General features: G+C 37.6%; 1 protein-coding gene across 13 annotated transcripts in view; it reads left to right on the forward strand.

Moving 5' to 3' along the window:
* The window catches only part of ZMYM6 (zinc finger MYM-type containing 6), a 46,426-nt gene extending 26,641 nt beyond the window's left edge, over positions 1 to 19,785 (forward strand). For 3 of the 13 annotated variants that reach the window (XM_054526177.2, XM_063714056.1, XM_063714082.1), the window contains exons 13-16: positions 987 to 1,127; positions 2,257 to 2,294; positions 13,571 to 13,724; positions 15,642 to 17,772. In XM_054526177.2, coding sequence (XP_054382152.1) covers positions 987 to 1,127; positions 2,257 to 2,294; positions 13,571 to 13,724; positions 15,642 to 15,697 — 389 coding nt within the window. In that variant the 3' untranslated portion in view covers positions 15,698 to 17,772. 13 annotated transcript variants of the gene reach the window in all.
* Positions 19,786 to 19,886: the final 101 nt, after the last annotated feature.

Consider the following 19,886-nt stretch of genomic DNA (forward strand, 5'->3'; position numbering starts at 1 on the left):
GATGGGCAAATTACTTGAGGCCAGGAGTTCGAGACCAGACTGGTAAACATGGTGAAACTCCGTCTCTACTAAAAATACAAAAATTAGCCAGGTGTGGTGGTGTGTGCCTGTAAGCTCAGCTACTCAGGAGGCTGAGGCACGAGAGTTACTAGAACCCGAGAGACGGAGGTTACAGTGAGCCGAGATCATGCCATGGCACTCCAGCCTGGGCAACAGAACAATATTCTCTCTCTCAGAAAAAAAAGCCACTTGCTATTATGTTCTCTGATCAAAGCCTGGAGTGCTACCTGATTGACAGAGCTTTGGCTTTTTGCAGTCTGGCCATTGCCTACCTTTGCAGTCTTATTAATGATTACCTTAATCATAAATGCCTTGTGCTAATCTTTCGTGTTAGCCCTCCATTCCCAGAACCAGTCAGGCTGGTAGTAGAATATTCATTTTATAATATGGGTTAAGAAAACCAGTGTTATGGGGTTGGACAGCTCCCTCATTAACTTATTTATAAAAATTGTCATGTTAAGTTTTCATTTGATGCATGCTTAGGTCTAGGAGTTTTAATAGTCACTGATAGAACAGTCCAGTGAATCCTGAAGCTAATACCTGTCTTTTTTTTTTTTTTTTTTTTTTTTTTAGACTAGGTTTTGCTATGTTGCCCAGGTTGGTCTTGAACTCCTGGGCTCAAGTGATCCCCCGTTTCAGCCTCCCAAGTAGCTGAGATTACAGGCTGGTGCCACTGTATCCAACACCTGTATTTTTACCTGTTAAATGTCATTTGAGGTTTATAACTTTATAGAATTGGACTCTCTTTAAGTCGTAATGAACACTAATCTGACCAGAGTCACCCAACCTAACATGATACAGAATCAGATATTTATATTGCTTCTTGAAAACCTAGTTACTAAACAGGGTTTTGTGTGTGAGTTTGAGTGTGTATGAGAGAGAGACCCTTTTGCTTATTCCAGATCTTAACTTTTTATTTTAATCAGTAAATATTTCTAAAGCGAAAACTGCTGTGACAGAGCTCCCTTCTGCAAGGACAGATACAACACCAGTTATAACCAATGTGGTGTCATTGGCAAAAATACCTGCTACCTTATCTACAGGGAACACTAACAGTGTTTTAAAAGGTATGACTTGATATAATGGCATTTGGCTAAGCCATAGAAGTGAATGTTGTCTAGCCTAAGTAGTTCTCTTTTTTTTGAGACAGAGTTTCACTCTTGTTGGCCAGGCTGGAGTGCACTGGTGTGATCTCAGCTCACTACAACCACCGCCTCCTGGGTTCAAGCAATTCTCCTGCCTCAGCCTCCCGAGTAGCTGGGATTACAGGTGCCTGCCACCACGCCCAGCTAATTTTGGTATTTTTAGTAGAGACGGGATTTCACCATGTTGGCTAGGGTGATCTCAAACTCCTGACCTCAGGTGATCCACCTGCCTCGGCCTGCCAAAGTGCTGGGATTACAGGTGTGAGCTACTGTGCCTGGCCAGTAGTTCTTACTGGTAATATCTTTCTTTACGTGATGTAGGGGAACATGCACCCCCTCCCACCGCCTCCCCACCCCCGCCTCAGGGAAGTGGGTAGCAAGCAAGGTGGTGTGGATGGGAAAGGAAGTGTTTTTATTTTTGTTTTTTCAATTTTTAATTTTTTTTTTGAGACGGAGTCTCACTGTGTCACCCAGGCTGGAGTGCAGTGGTGCAATCTGGGCTCACTGCAACCTCCGCCTCCCGAGTTCAAGCGATTCTTCTGTCTCAGCCTCTTGAATAGCTGGGTTTACAAGTGCCTGCCACCACACCCAGCTAATTTTATATTTTTGGTAGAGATGGGGTTTCACCATGTTGGCCAGGCTGGTCTAGAACTCCTGGCCTCCCGCCTTGGCCTCCCAAAGTGCTGGGATTACACGCCACCACACTGGACTAATTTGTTTTTTTTGTTTTTTAATCAGGCAGGCTCTTGAGCCATAGAAGGCTCAGAGATACTCCCTGGGAAGTGATATTTTTTTAGGAGCCCAAATGATTTTAATATACCTACTCCTTTACTGCCAGAGATTCTAATACAGTTGGATGGGGTTGGGGCCCAGGAATCCTTACCGTTATTAAGCACCCTGGGTGATACTGATGCAGTTTCCTTGTACCATTTTTCTGAGAAACTCTGGTTTAGACTCTAGCCCAGCTTAATGGGAGGAAAGTAACTTCTTGATTTCAGTGTTTACTTCTGTATATTCTAAGGATAATAATGTTTGTTTTAATTTACAACAGGTGCAGTTACTAAAGAGGCAGCAAAGATCATTCAAGATGTGAGTTTAATTGTTAATACTTTTCTTGATAATGCCACTTGGGCTTATTTTCACTTTGGATATGGCATTCTAATATATCTGAATACTTTTCTTTTTGCTGGAAGAGGGTCCTAGTCATTAATCTAGGTCTTGGGCACAACTAAACAGTAAAGTGACTGGCATAGGCTTTTGACCATATTTCAGCAGCAATTACTGTTTTTGAAGATGATGTAAATGTGGATTGCTGTTCATAGTGGCAAGCTTAGTCTTTAAAAAAGTGGAGTAATAGATTGTGCGCTTTTGTTTTGAATCTTACAGTTTAATCTTAGATCATTAGTAAGAATGCATTCTTGATTTATTTTATTATTTGTATTCAGGTTCTTTAATTTATTTAAATTCTTGTTAATTCCACCTGGTTGGAAATAACAAAACTACATTATTTTTCTCTTTTACTATATTCAAGTATTTTCCTTTAAGTTTTGAAAGTTCAGTGTAGTCCTGTTTTATGCAACTTTGAATTATGTGAGACTGAAAATAGTGCAAAGTAAAAATATATTTAGACTTTCACTTTATGTCTCAAATTTGAAATATCGTGAGACTTCTCAAAATTAAAAGAAATGTTCAAGAAATGCATACTTTCAAGTCTGGCAGGCTGATTGCAAATTATGGCATTGTTACCCTGTATCAGCATCACTTTAGCAGGAAAACAAAATTCCCATCATCCTTTATTAGTATCACATGATACTGTATCAGGTCCTGGGTTAATGTTTTTGATGACTGCTATGCTTTTTTTTTTTTTTTTTTTTTGAGACAGGGTCTTGCTCTGTTGCCCAGGCTGGAGTGCGGTGGCGTGATCATAGCTCACTGCAACCTCGAAATCCTGGGCTCAAGCAATCCCCTACCTCAGCCTCCTGAGGAGCTAGGACCACAGGTGTCTGCCACCACACACAGCTTATTTTGTTTTTTTCTTTTGTTGAGATAGGGTCTCAGTCTTGCTATGTTGCCCAGGCTAGTCTCAAACTCCTAGCCTCAAGTGATCCTCCCGCCTTAACTTCCCAAGCTGTTGTGATTACAGGCATGAGCCGATGGCGCCCAGCTTGTGCTGCTGTCCTAACATTTGCTCTTGATATAATTAAAACTCTTTTTCATATCGTAGAACAATGCCATTTAAGTGTTATATTAAGTGGTGGTGCTAGTGCTAAAAAATGTGCTCCAAATTTAATAACTTTAGAACAAAAGTTAGATGTGATAAAAAAATCTATGAAGATAACCAAACCACTGCTGTGATATCTCATGCTATTAATTTAGGAGAGTGTACCCTGCAGAATATTAGCAGTAGTGCTCAAAAAACTGAAAGCAGTATTAAAGCAGGTATGCCTCTTAGTTCACAAAAATTATAACCAGGCAATGATAATGGAATAAATGGAAAAAATTCTGTTAACAGTAGTTGCAAGATCAATGCTGCCATAATGCACCCCTGAGGTCAATCTATCATCTATGCTAAGGCATCAGTATTTTGATTTTGATTTGAAAAGAGGTGACAGTGAGACAAAAGGTTTACTACAAGTCATGGCTGGTTCTCCAATTTTAAAGCCCACCAAGGTTTTAGGAATATAAAAATGATCTGGCAAGCTATATCTTCTAACTCCAAAGCTATCAAAACATTTCAGCTTTACCATAATTTAAAGAGGCTTTAACTTGGACAACATAACATCTGCTAATAAGGAATCTGTGTAAGTAGAACAGAAGGTAGATTTGCACAGAGTTCCTGAAGAGGATATTGAATATTTGCTTGGGTTGTCCCCCATGGATTAATAAAGGAAGTCTTGCTAGAATTAGAAAAACAAAAGCAACTGGAAGAGGGTCCTAGCAGTCAATCCGGGCCTTGGGCACAACTAACAGTAAAGTGACTGCCATAGGCTTTCGACCATATTTTAGCAGCAATTACTATTTTTGAAGGTGATCTAAATGTGGATTGCTGTTCGTGGTGGCAAGTCTAAAGATGAAAAATGTGTCTGCATACCAAGAAATCCTCAGTGATAAAAAAAAGAAAGAAAAAACTCTCAAACCACATTAGAGTCATTCTTTAGCAAAAGTCTTCCAAGGAATCAGACCAGCCTTCACTGTAATGTGGAGAGGTAGCTTGTCCTAATTTAGTGTCTCGTAACTCTCTCATTATTTGTGTTATTGCAAGATGATAGTAATTTCTCCTTAATTATTTTCAAGCAGTATACCACATTAGATAATTAACTGTCATTAAGTTAACTTGGTATTTATTTGAATATTATGTATTGTGCGTTAAATTATATTTTTAAATTACATAATAAATCACTGTGTTGTACATTAATTATTAACCACACAATTGTATAATCAAGGTATTAATGTATTATTATATATTAGTAAGTATTAACATGTATTCATAAAAACATTCTATATTAGTTATAGATTTATGGACTCTGAGAATGCTTCTTTCCTCTGTATATATGAGATAATTAGTCTTGAATTATGTTAGTTTTGAATTATTTAGTTTTTTAGGAACATATACCTCATATTTCATGTAGCTGCCCTATATATGTTTTCCCTATGTGGAGTATTTCTATAATTCACCAGTCATTTAAACTATGTTACAGAATAGTTTTAATTAATATTTTTACTTTAGTCTATAAAAAGTATAATAATAAATAATGTAGTGCTCTTACAATATGAAAAAAAAAAACTTGACAGTTTTAGAATCTTTTCTTGGTTTCTCTGAGAACTTTGTTGTGAATCTCCCTCAAGTTACTTAAATGATTTTAAATTTTTGGGAAAGGTGAAAAATACAGAAAATTACAAAGAGGAAAATCTGTAAAACTCAGCAAACTTTTTCTATAAAAGTCTAGATAGTAAATATTTTAGACTTTGCAGGCTCTATGGTTGCAACTGTAGACTCTGTCACCTCTGCCATTGTAGTGAAAAGCTGCCATAAATAATACAGGAAAGAGTGAGTGTGGCTGTGTTCCAGTAAAATTTTATTTACAAAAAAAGATGGTGGGCTGGACGTGGTGCACAGGCCATAGTTTGGCAACCCCTGCTCTATGATATTCCCACCATCCAGAATTAACCATTGTTAGATTTGGTTTATTTGCTCAGTTTCTTTCCCCTACCTTTTTCTTCTTTTTTGAAACATTAATCACTACTACCAGTTAGTCTCCCTTTTACATCCCTGGAAGCAACTGCTATTATGAGTTTAGCGTGTGTTCTTTTAGACAATCTTTAATATTTAATATTAAATGGAAAATATTTAATATTGTTTTAAAAATTATCTATCCATGTTGATACTGAGTAGGTTTGGTACATTCCTGTTGATTATAGTAATATTTTGCCTGTAGGTACCACATTTTATTTATCCATTGTCCTATTGATGAACATTAGATCGTTTCCAGGTTTTTGCTATTAAAAATCTTTGCAGCTAGGCGCAGTGGCTCACGTATGTAATCCCAGCACTTTGGGAGGCCAAGGTAGGCAGATTTCTTGAGCTCAGGAGTTTGAGACCAGCCTAGACAACATGGCAAAACCCCATCTCTACTGAAAATACAAAAAATTAGCTAGGTGGTGGCAAGTGCCTCTAGTCCTAGCTACTTGGGAGGCTAAGATGGGAGAATCACCTGAATCCAGGAGTTCAAGGCTGTAGTGAGCCTTGATTGCACCACTGCACTCCAGCTTGGGTGAGAGAGACCCTGTCTCAAAAAAAAAAAAAGAAAAAAATCTCTGGGGCGAAGTGTGGTGGCTCACGCCTGTAATCCCAGCACTTTGGGACGCCAAGGATCACTTGAGTCCAGGAGTTTGAGACCAGCCTGGGCAACATGATGAAACCTCATCTCTATAAAAAATACCACAAAATTAGCTGGGTATGGTGGTGCATGCCTATAGTCTCAGCTACTTGGGAGGCTGAGGTGGGAGGGTTGCTTGAGCCTAGAAGGTAGGTCAAGGCTGCGGTGAGCTGAGATCATACCATTGTACTCCAACCTGGGTGACAGAGTGAGACCCTGTCTCTAAATAAATAAAGAAATAAAAATATCCGCTACAGTGAATATCCTTGTATATGTCTCCTTCTGTGTGTGTAGATGTGTAGAAATGGAAGAGTAGAATTGTTAGGTCAAAGAGCATTTTCATTTTTAGGGCTGTTCCAACTTTTATCCCTACCAACAGTTATGACTGTACCCATATATTACAGCCTCACCATCATTTAATGTTGTCAAATTTAAACTTTTTTTGCCAATCTGTTTGGTGATATCTTATTGTTATCTTATTTTATGTGTCACTGATTACCAGTAGGTTTGCTTATATTTCTGTTTTTTGGTCATTTGAATTTTCTTTGAATTTCCTGTTTTTAATTTTTCCCTATTTTTGTGTTGAATTATCTTTTTCTTAATGATTTTTAGGTGGTCTCTCTATAATCTGGATTTTCCCCCTTTTCAACTCATTATTTTCATCAACACAAAAATATGCAGTCCTACATCTTATCTGAGAATAATCCTTGTTTAACACCATGGCCCTCCAGCAACTATCCCTTTGCTCTGCTCTCTTTATGGAAAAACTCCTCTAAAGGTAGCCTGTTCTTACCGCCTCTGCCTCCTTATCTGTAATCTCTCCTTAGGTCATTCCAGTCAGGCTTTTGTCTGCACCACTGCATTGAAACTGTTCTTGTCAATATTGCTATCAGTCTTTATATTGCCAAATCTGGTAGTCAATTTACTGTATTTAACACAGTCACTTTCCTCCTTTCTTGAAATACTTTCTTCATTCAACTTCCAGGACATCATACTTGGCCCTTTTCTCAGTCTACATTACTTTTAGTGAACTCATGCAGTCCTGTGGTTTCATTTATTTACTGATTGATTGAGACAGGGTCTTGAGTGCAGTGGCATGATCTCAGCTCACTGCAACCTCCACCTTCTGAGATTGAGAGACCCTCCCACCTCAGCCTTCTGGTAGTTGGGACCACAGCAGCGTGCCACTATGTCTGGCTAACTTTGTACATTTTTAGTAGAGATGAGGTCTCACTATGTTGCCCAGGCTGGTCTCAAACGTCTGGACTCAAGCCATCCTCCCTCCTCAGCCTCCCAAAATGCTAGGATACAGGTGTGAGCCATTTCTCTTGGCCCAGTCCTGTGGTTTTAAATACCACCTAGATGGTGATTGATTCCTTCTAGATTTATTTAGATTTATTTCTCTTACCCTGACCTTTGAGCTCCAGATTCCTGTATCCAGCTGCCAACTTGACATTTACACTTAGATGATTAACAGCCATCTCAAATAATATATCTAAAACAGAACGCTTTTATCCCTCCAGACTTCTCTTCAGTGATCCCTACTTCTTACCACTTCCATTACCACCTCCTTAGTCTGAGCATCATCATTCTTTTGGATTATTGCAGTGACCTATCTGTCTTCCTGCTTCCATTTTTGTCCTTTGCAGTTTTTTCTCTACACTGTTATCAGAATGATCTTTTAAAAAAACCCAAATCAGATCGTGTCATTCTTCTGCTCAAAAACCTTCAATGACATTCTGAAAAGAATAAAGGAGGCAAAGAGCTAGTTTCCACATATTGAAATTATAGGAAAACTACAGATATAAAGCTACATAGTTAAAACAATTGGTACTGGTGCACAAATAGACAGACAACCCAGTAGAAAAGAAATCCAGAAATAGGTACAAACATTTTTTTTTTTTTTTTGAGATGGAGTCTCGCCCAGACTGGAGTGCAGTGGCACAATCTCAGCTCATTTCAACCTCTGCCTCCTGGGTTCAAGCAGTTCTCTGCCTCAGCCTCCTAAGTAGCTGGGATTACAGGCACGCGCCACCATGCCTGGCTAATTTTTGTATTTTTAGTAGAGACAGGGTTTCACCATCTTGGCCAGGTTGGTCTTGAACTCCTGACCTTGTGATCCACCTGCCTCGGCTTCCCAAAGTGCTGGGATTACAGGCATGAGCCACAGCACCTGGCCCAAACATATATTTAATATATGGGAATTTAGTAATGATAGAGGTGGCATTTCAGATCAGTAGGAAAAATATGTATTATTTAATAAATAATGCTGTGACAACTGAGTAGACACATGGAAGAAAATATAGATTTGCACCTCACAATTTAGACCAAAATAAAGTTCAGATGGAGAAAGACTTAAGAAATTGTAAGTATGTACTCAGAAAAATATAGGAAAAAATTTTAACAGTGTAGAGGTCTTTCTAAATATGTCACAAAACCCAGAAGCCATAAAAGAATCAATGGGGAAATTCAACCATATTTCAAAATCAAAAGACAAATGACAAAATGAAAAGGTTACATACAACTCATGTTACAAAAATCTAGTGTTTTTTAATATGTAAAGAGCTTCTGTGGGCCAGGTGCGGTGGCTCATGCCTGTAATCCCAACACTTTGGGAGGCCGAGGTGGGCAAATGTCTTAAGGGCAGGAGTTCAAGACCAGCCTGGCCAACATGGCAAAACCCTCTCTCTACTAAAAATACAAAAATTAGCTGAATGTGTTGGTACATGCCTGTAATCCCAGCTACTCAGGTGGCTAAGGCACGAGTAATTGCTTGATCCCAGGAGGCGGAGGTTGCAGTGAGCCGAGATCACGCCACTGCACTCTAGTCTGGGTGACGGAGTGAGACTGTCTCAAAAAACAAAACAAAAACAAAAAAATCCCCAAGGAGCTTCTATGAATCATTTTAAATGCCAGTAGGAAAATGGGCAAAAGTAACATATGCAAAGATATTTAACTTCAAAATGAGAGAAATGCTGGTTAGAACTATGGCTTAATCAGATTGGCAAAGAAAAATGATGGATAATATTGCTAAGGTATTCTTATTGCCAATAGGAGTGTAAATTGATAAAAGTGCTGCAGAGGGCAATTTAGTAGAACCTGTTAAAATTTTAACTTCCATTTACCCAGGAACTCCATTTTTAGAAATTTATCTTCCAGATACATTTTGTACATTTATGAAATGAAGCAGGTACAAGGATTTTAATCATAGCATTGTTTATAGTAGCAGAAGCTTGAAAACAACCTAATTTAAGTTTCACCAGTGGTCAGGGCCATGGTGCATTCACTCTGAGTTATTGTGTGAATTAGAAAAAAATAGCTCTACATGGGCAGGGTCTGAAATGTACCCTTTTTGAATTTCACACCTATTTATATGGCCTGGCAAGTAGAGTTGCTGTGCAGGCATACACAGTGGCCTTGTTCAGGCTGTAGTTAAAACTGAACAAGGTATATATCCATAACAATGGAATATTATGCAGTTGTTAAAAAAGAATATGGCAGCTCAGTATATACAGACATAGAGCAGTCTCAAATATCGTAAGTGAAAAAAGACACAAAATTGTGTAACATGGTGCCATTTGTGCTACACACACACACACACACACACACGCACACACACTTGTGTATATGTATAGACTATCCCTGGAAGACAACTAATAAATGGGTAATAGTGGTTGCCTCTAAGGATAATTGAATGACTAGGGGAGAATTTTAAAAGGGAAAATTATTTTTTCATTGTGTATTATGTGAATCTTTGAATTTTTTGGCACATCTGTTAAAGAAACATTCATAGAATTTTTTTTTCAAAAGATAAAGGAAAGTGGTAATGAATATGAAGAGAGTTCACAGAAGAGGGACTACAAATAATGCTTACATGTGAAAAATATCTAACTACACTAAAGTAAAATAATTTTTCACTCATTGAGAAATAACAAAATGTTTGGTAATACTCTATTGACTAGGATACTGGGAAGGGCCCACATCTATTGATAATGGTCACATAATTTGATATAACGTCTATCAGTATCATCAGAATTGAAATTATACATTTGGGACCCACCAAGAACACTTCTAAGACTTTATTCTGTAGATAAACTAGCACATGTAGAATTAATTTATGTCTAAAGATACTCATTGTAGCATTGTTTATAATAGTAAAATATTTATAACATCCTAGATATGTTCATCAGGTATTCTTCAGATTACTTATGGTACATTTAATAATGGAATACTATACAAGCTGTTATTAGGCAGCTTTATACAATGTTATGTAAATGGACCTCCAAGATAGTTTGCTAAGTGACAAGAGCAAGGTTCTGAATCTTGGTAATAATAGGCTACACTTTGTAGTCAGAAGCAACTTTGTTTAATTACATACACCATCTCTAGAAGGATATATAGTAGTACCACTTATCTGTGGCTTGAAAATATTAAATGGAAAATTCCAGAAATAAACAATTCATAAGTTTTAAATTGTGTGCCATTCTGAGTAGCACGATGAAATCTCATGCCATTCTGCCTGGGATGTAAATCATCTCTGTCTAGCATATCCACACTGTGTATACTACCCATCACTAGTCAGTAGCCATCTCAGTTATCAGGTCACAAGAAGAAGGATGAGTACAGCACATTAAGATATTTCGAGAGAGAGTACCTTCACATAACTTTTATTACAGTATATTGTTATAATTGTTCTATTTAGTAGTTACTGTTAACCTCTTATTATGCCTAATTTATAAATAAAACTTTATCATAGGTATATATGTATAGAAAAAAACAGTGTGTGTGTGTATATATAGAACCCTATATACATATAGGCAACATATATACATATATGTATATACATATACAACATATATACATATATTGTATATGTGTATACAATCCTGTAGACATATTTCAGGCAACATAGTGGTTGCCTGAAACCATGAATCATACCAAACCCTATGTACATATATACATATGTATATATATATAGAGAGAGCACTTAGCATTTACCACTACCTGGAATTATATATATATATATACACACACATACATATATGTGTGTGTGTGTGTATATGTATATACGTATATACGTATACATATATGTATACATATATACATATAGATATGTATATATCCATATTATGATATATTATGGATATATGTATACATATATATGTATATATGTGTATATATCTATATGTATATATGTGTATATATACACACATATATACATGTGTATATAGGGTTCAGTATGATCCATGGTTTCAGGCAACCACTGGGGGTCTTGGAACATATTCCTGGCAGATAAGGGGGAACAACTGTATAAGAAACTGGGAACAGTGGTTGTGTTCAAGGTTGAGTCTGGGTGGATGGCAGTCATTCATGTATATATTACTTTAATTGCAGAAACCACAATTATTTTTGTACCAACGCAATACTTCTATACATTTTGAATTTTGCACTGAGTTCATGTATTACTTTTGTTTAAATTAAATTTAAATATAACCTCCAGTGGCTTCCCATCACATTTAAAATACAATCTTAATTTTGTTTTTAACTCAGACCTTCCAGATCCTATACAATTTAGTTTCTGCCTACCTCTCCAAATGTATCATTCTCCCCTTGCTTACTGTCTTTCAGCCTTGTTCTTGCTGATGTTCCTAAAGTATGCCAAGCTTTCTCCCACTTCAGGGTTTTTGCACCTATAGTCTGCCTGCCTGGACTCTTCAGACCTTAGACCTTTGCATGGCTTACTCTTTTGAATAATTCAAAAGGTCTCTGCTCAGATGTTTACTTCAGAATTGCCCCTCCTCCATGCCATCACTCTCCATTCCTGTACGCTGCTTTATTTTCTTCATCGCACTTATCACTACCTAGAATTATATATTATTTGTTTTACTTGTTTATTTTTTGTGTCTTCCTCTAGAATGTAAGGCTCATACGAGCAGAACTTTGTCTTGTTTTCTGCTGTATCTCCAGGGCTTAGAACAGTGCCTGGCTTGTAGTAAACATTCAGGAAATAAATATTGAGTGAATACACATGTTTTAAGTACATTCCTCCACTCTGTTGTTTGCCCTATAACTTTGTTTTATAAAGACCTTTGTTTACAGAAGTTTTTTTTTTTTTTTTGGATTAAAAAACTTTACTTTTTGGCCGGGCGCGGTGGCTTACGCCTGTAGTCCCAGCGCTTTGGGAGGCCAAGGCGGGCGGATCACGAGGTCAGGAGACCATCCTGGCTAACACGGTGAAACCCCATCTCTACTAAAAATGCAAAAAAAATTAGCCGGGCGTGGTGGCGGGTCTTGTAGTCCCAGCTACTCGGGAGGCTGAGGCAGGAGAATGGCGTGAACCCAGGAGGCAGAGGTTGCAGTGAGCTGAGATCACGCCACTGCACTCCAGCCTGGGCGACAGAGCGAGACTCCGTCTCAAAAAAAAAAAAAAAAAAAAAATTTACTTTTTAAGAGCTTTATTATGATAGGCAGAATAGTAGCCCCCCCAGAGATGTCCATGTCCTTGTCCACAGAATCTGTGAATATGTTACATTACATGGCAAAGGTGAATTAAGGTAGCAAGTGGCATTAGGGTTCCTAATCAGCTAACCTTAAAATAGGGAGATTATCCTGGATCATCTGAGCAGTTTTAAATTTTGAGGTAGTCAAATGTATCAGTCTTTTCTACTTTGATTTACTCTTTTGTGTTTTATTTAAGAATACTTTGTGATCCCAGCCGGGAGTGGTGGCTCATGCCTGTAATCCCAGCACTTTGGGAGGCTGAGGTGGGCGGATCACGAGGTCAGGAGTTTGAGACCAGCCTGGCCAACATGGTGAAACACCGTCTCTACTAAAAATATAAAAAATTAGCCAGGTGTGGTGGCGTATGCCTGTGGTCCCAGCTACTCAGGAGGCTGAGGCACAAGAATTGCTTGAACCTGGGAGACGAAGGTTGCAGTGAGCCGAGATTGTGTCACTGTACTCCAGCCTGGGTGACAGAGTGAGACTCCGTCTCAAAAAAAAAAAAAAGAATACTTAGTGATCTGGTTATTTGAAAGTTCTCTAGTGACTTTAGTTTTTTTTGTTTTTTTTTTCCTGAGATCTTTAATTGATGTGGAATATATTTTTGTGTATGGTCTGAGGTTGGATCTAATTTTTCTGAGTAGCCAATTGTCCTAATCAGCAAGATTAACAATTGTTTTCATTGTTTTGATCATACTTATTTTAAAAATATATATTATATTTATAATTTTTATATTTATAGTTTATAAATATATTTTTATATTTACATTTATAAATGTTTTTTAAAATCAGTAAATTAAACTAATACTGATTGGGAGAAGTAGGAATCTATGTGTATTTTCCAAGGTGACTTTTTTATTGCAACCACTCTTTCAGAGGAATTATATTTCTCTTTATGTATATGAACTTTCAATTGATAGCAATTACAGTCAGTGATAAGGTACTAAAAAAAATCTTTCTTTGGTTTCTGAATTTGCTTTTAACTAGGAAAGTATACAGGCAGATGCTATGAAATTTCCATCTTCCCAATCTTCCCAGCCTTCCAGGCTTTTAAAGAACAAAGGCATATCATGCAAACCCGTCACACAGACCAAGGCCACTTCTTGCAAACCACATACACAGCACAAAGAATGTCAGACAGGTATGTATCCTTGTACGTTCCCCATGTACAAAGCTTGTTTTCTGGCTTGTTTATTTTTGTTTTTTAAGAAAGGAAAAGAAAATAATTGACAGATTCTTAAATGTGAAAACATTCCTTTTCTTGGATCACATACTTTGAATACTTAATTTATTGCTTTCATAATTATTAACACTAATAACCAGCTATCATAACAAGCTATTATAATTACTAACATACACAGTTTTAGTTAAAAGCATTAATGATTTAACCTGTTTTTTTTTTAAATACTGCGAATTCAGTTGTCAGTTGCTAACGGTACAATTAATTTATCTGAGGTATTGGTGACCATGAAAATTGTTTGAGCTTTACTGGAAAAAGTTGTAAAGTATTACCTTTAATCCCACTACCCTTAGATTTTCAATTGCTTTAATAGTCTACTGTGCCTAAAGCATTGATTACTATTTTTTTTTTTGATATGGAGTTTCACTCTTGTTGCCCAGGCTGGAGTGCAATAGCGCAATCTTGGCTTCCTATAACCTCTGCCTCCTGGGTTCAAGCGATTCTCCTGTCTCAGCTTCCTGAGCAGCTGGGATTACAGGTGCCTGCCACCATGCCCGGCTAATTTTTGTATTTTTAGTAGAGACGGGGTTTCTTCACTTTGACCAGGCTGGTTTTGAACTCCTGACCTCAGGTGATCTGCCTGCCTCGGCCTCCCAAAGTGCTGGGATTACAGGCATGAGCCACCACCCCTGGCCTGATTTTTGTTTTTAATAATAATTTTACTTCATAGAATACACTATATTTAAAAGCTTAGTCTGTCAACAAGTAGTAAGTTTTTATGTAGGGTACCTTTATTTTGGTAGAAGTCAAGCAGAATCCTGTTTTCCTTCCTCAGGAAATTTATTTTATATTCCTATTAAAACAATATATTCTTTGTACCTGAATTTATATTATATACACATTCACACATGGAGAGTACTAAAGGATCTGTGGGCATCTATATGTGTGTATGTGTGTGTGTATGTTTGTGTGTGTGTGTGCGCTTATGTTTTGAGTTCTAGATTAAATATTGAATTGTTGGTTGGACGCGGTGGCTCATGCCTATAATCCCAGCACTTTGGCAAGCCAACATGGGCGGATCACCTGAGATCAGGAGTTTGAGACCAGCCTGACCATCATGGTGAAATCCCATCTCTACTAAAAATACAAAATTAGCTGGGCATGGTGGCACATGACTGTAATCCCAGCTACTCAGGAGGCTGAGGAAGGAGAATCGCTTGAACCTGGGAGGTAGAGGTTGCGGTGAGCTGAGATTGCACCATTGTGCTCCAACCTGGGCAACAAGAGTGAAACTCCGTCTCCTTTAAAAGAATAAATCTCGAATTGTTTTCTAACAATTGAAATTACTTTTTCATTTGACATTGCATTGGAAACGTTATTCCACAACAATATAAATTTAAATATACATTGAGATTCTTTTTTTCCAATTTTTATTTTATTATGTTTATTTTATTTTATTTTATCTTATTTTATTTTATTCAGGGGGTACATGTGCAGATTTGTTACCTGGGTATGAGATTCTTAACATAGATTTCAGTGTATATAACATAACCAACTCCGTAAGATTGGAAATTTAGATATTTGTATTATAAGCAATGTTGGGTTAAGCTATGTTAATGGATCTTTGTCCACTTGCCTAATTATGTCCTTAGGATAAATCCTAATCAGTGGAATTATTGATTCAAAGACTATCATCGTTTTTTTTTTTTTGAGACAGAGTCTATCTCTGTCGCCCAGGCTGGAGTGTAGTGGCGCGATCTCGGCTCACTGCAGCCTCCACCTACCAGGTTCAAGCGATTCTCCTACCTCAGCCTCCTGAGTAGCTGGGATTACAGGCACCCATTACCATGCCCAGCTAATTTTTTTTTGTATTTTTAGTAGAGACGGGATTTCACAGTGTTGGCCACGCTGGTCTTGAACTCCTGACCTCATGATCCGCCCGCCTCAGCCTCCCAAAGTGCTGGGATTACAAGCGTGAGCCACCGCGCCTGGCCTATCATCTATTCTTAAGGCTTTTGATACCTGTTGCCTAAATTGCCCTCCTGAAAAGTTACATCAACGTATGCTCCAACCAGCAGTGTTGAGGAGGATCCATTTCTGTACAACCTCACTGACACTGAGTATCAAAATTCAGAAAGGTTGAATATACAGTACAGTCAACACTAGTATACTCTTCATGTAGATTAATGAAATGTTAACTTTTTGCAATATTTGTTTTCTTTTTTTTCTGGATTGTTTGAAAGTAAAACATTATTTTTCTTTCTCTTTTTCTTCCTTTTCTTTCTTTTTTTTTGAGATGGAGTTTCACTCTCGTCTCCCAGGCCGGAGTGCAATGACATGATCTCGGCACATTGCAACCTCCGCCTCCCGGGTTCAAGCGATTCTCCTGCCTCAGCCTCTCAAGTAGCTGGGATTATAGGCATGTACCACCATGCCTGGCTAATTTTGTGTTTTTAGTAGAGACGGGGTTTCACCATGTTGGCCTGGCTGGTCTCAAACTCCTGACCTCAGGTGATCTGCCCGCCTTGGCCTCCCAAAGTGCTGGGATTACAGGTGTGAGCCCCATGCCTGGCCTTTTTTTTCTTTTTCTTTAAAAAAATTTTTTGACACCAGTGTCACTCACCAATAAAAAATTTATTCTTTTTGTTTTTTTTTGAGACGTAGTCTCAAGAGTGCAGTGGTGTGATCATGGCTCTCTGCAGTCTCAACCTCCTGGGCTCAGGCAATGCTCTTGCTTTAGCTACCCAAGTAGCTGGGACTATAGGTGTGTGCCATTGCATCCAGTCAATTTTTTTTCTTTTTTTTTTTTAATGTAGAGATGGAGTTTCACCATGTTGCCCAGGCTGGTCTCTAACTCCAGGGCTCAAGTGACCCACCCACCTTGGCATCCCAAAGCGCTGGGATTATAGGTGTGAGCCACCCTGCTCAGCCAAAAAGTTTATTGTTAATTTGATGTGTACCATGATCTTCAGCCCTAATTTCAATAAACTATTGGGTGCTTGGGATTACTTGTACATGTACCACATCCTACAGTTTTATTATACCTAGTGATCAAGCTTTGGGCAAAGGAGAAATTCAGTTTTCAGCAGCATCATTGGAAGTATTATGATTTGTGCTTAAACTTTTACCAGTGCATTCTTTTGAGAAATAGAAATAGTAACAAAATATGAATTTTAAATATGTGGGGAGATACATAAAGAACATTGCTTATTTGTTCTTGAAAATAACAGTGATTCAAATATTTCATTCAGATTTACCTATGCCTAATGAAAAAAATGATGCAGAACTTGATTCTCCACCTTCAAAGAAAAAAAGATTAGGTTTTTTCCAGACTTACGATACAGAATATTTAAAAGTTGGTTTTATTATCTGTCCTGGATCAAAAGAAAGTTCACCAAGGCCACAGTGTGTCATTTGTGGAGAGATCTTATCCAGTGAAAACATGAAGCTAGCAAATCTTTCTCATCATTTGAAGACAAAACATTCAGAATTAGAAAACAAACCAGTAGATTTTTTTGAACAAAAATCTCTAGAAATGGAATGTCAAAATAGTTCTTTAAAAAAGTGTTTACTAGTTGAAAAGTCACTTGTGAAAGCTTCTTATTTAATTGCTTTCCAAACTGCTGCAAGCAAGAAGCCATTCTCCATTGCTGAAGAATTAATTAAACCATATTTAGTAGAAATGTGTTCAGAAGTTTTGGGTTCAAGTGCTGGAGACAAAATGAAAACTATTCCACTTTCTAATGTTACAATTCAACACAGGATTGATGAACTATCTGCAGACATTGAAGACCAGCTGATTCAAAAGGTCAGAGAGTCAAAGTGGTTTGCCCTTCAGATAGATGAGTCATCAGAAATCTCAAATATCACACTTCTTTTGTGCTATATTCGTTTCATTGATTATGATTGTTGTGATGTAAAAGAAGAATTATTATTTTGCATTGAAATGCCTACTCAAATAACTGGTTTTGAAATATTTGAACTAATAAATAAATATATTGATAGCAAATCTCTGAATTGGAAACATTGTGTTGGTCTCTGTACCGATGGGGCTGCAAGCATGACTGGCAGGTATTCTGGTTTAAAAGCAAAAATTCAAGAAGTTGCCATGAATACAGCGGCATTTACACATTGTTTTATTCACCGTGAACGTTTAGTGGCAGAAAAGTTGTCTCCATGTTTACATAAAATTCTTTTGCAGTCAGCACAAATTTTAAGTTTTATAAAGAGCAATGCATTAAATTCACGTATGTTAACAATTTTGTGTGAAGAGATGGGATCTGAGCATGTGAGTTTACCGCTTCATGCTGAAGTACGTTGGATATCAAGAGGGAGAATGTTAAAAAGATTATTTGAATTACGACATGAGATTGAAATATTTTTAAGTCAAAAGCATTCAGATTTGGCCAAGTATTTTCATGATGAGGAATGGGTTGCAAAGCTGGCCTACTTATCAGATATATTTTCACTTATAAATGAATTAAATTTAAGTCTCCAAGGAACTTTGACTACTTTCTTCAATTTGTGTAATAAAATTGATGTATTTAAGAGAAAGTTAAAAATGTGGTTGAAGCGCACACAAGAGAATGATTATGACATGTTCCCTTCATTTTCTGAATTCTCAAATTCATCAGGCTTAAATATGACAGAGATCACAAGGATTATTTTTGAGCACCTGGAAGGACTTTCTCAAGTGTTCAGTGACTGTTTTCCACCAGAACAAGACTTGCGTTCAGGAAATTTGTGGATAATTCACCCTTTTATGAATCACCAAAATAATAATCTCACCGACTTCGAAGAAGAAAAGCTAACACAGCTATCTTCAGATTTAGGATTACAATCACTATTTAAATCAGTGTCTGTAACTCAGTTTTGGATAAATGCAAAGACAAGTTACCCAGAACTCCATGAAAGGGCAATGCAATTTTTATTACCCTTTTCAACTGTTTATTTATGTGATGCTGCCTTTTCAGCTTTGACTGAGTCAAAACAAAAAAATCTGTTGGGTTCTGGCCCTGCCCTAAGACTTGCAGTCACATCTTTAATTCCAAGGATAGAAAAATTAGTGAAGGAGAAAGAGTAGCAATATGCACATTGCTTAACAGTGAAGTCAATAATCTTGTGTTAAGTTTTGTATAAGTAACCTAAAAGATAATTTCCTAATGTGGATTTGTGTTTTCAGTGATTAAATGTTTTAATAATTTTTCCCTTTTTGTTGAGGAATTTAATAATTATGATTGTTATAAATAATTATGTATAATTGTAATCCAGGGTAGAAAATTTAGTTATTTCATTAAATTTGGATTAGTGACAAAGACTGCAGGTAATGAGAAGCCCAGTTTATAATGTAACAGCACAACCTGGATGTTGAAACAGCTTGGCCTTTAGAAGCAAGTGGAACATTTCAGTCTTCCAGCCAACCGGCTACTTACCCCTGCAAGGTTGTGAGTAGGTGGAAAAGATAGATCTTTTTTATTGAGATGGAGTTTTGCTCTTGTTGCCCAGGCTGGAGTGCAATGGCGTGATCTCGGCTCACTGGAACCTCTGCCTCCTGGGTTCAAACAATTCTCCTGCCTCAGCCTTCCAAGTAGCTGGGGTTACAGGCATGTGCCACCATGCCCGTCTATTGTATTTTTTTAGTAGAGACGGGGTTTCACCATATTGGTCAGGCTGGTCTCGATCTCCTGACCTCAAGTGATCCACCTGCCTCGGCCTCCCAAAGTGCTGGGATTACAAGTTTGAGCCACCGTGCCCAGCTGGAAAAAGATAGATCTAGGCAGCTTGGGTAACTACAAATGGAAGCAGCAGGGGGGTTTGAGACCCCTCCTTGGGGCCTTTCTGGCCCAATATACCAGGGCTTAGCAAACTTTTTAAATAAAGAGCCAGATAGTAAATATTTTCAGCTTTGCAGGCCATACTGTCACAACTACTCAATTCTGCAGTTGCAGTGCAAAAGCAGCCATAGACAATATGCAGATGAGTGTGGCTGTTTTTAAATAAAACTTACTCGTGAACACTGAAATATGAATTTCATAATTTTCCTATGTCACACAAGCTTCTTTAAAAAATGTTTTTATCATAAAAAATGTAAACAAACATTATTAGCTTGGGGGAAGGGGAGAA

Source organism: Pongo abelii, chromosome 1, assembly GCF_028885655.2.
Source record: "Pongo abelii isolate AG06213 chromosome 1, NHGRI_mPonAbe1-v2.0_pri, whole genome shotgun sequence".
In the NCBI taxonomy this organism is placed as follows: Eukaryota; Metazoa; Chordata; class Mammalia; order Primates; family Hominidae; genus Pongo; species Pongo abelii.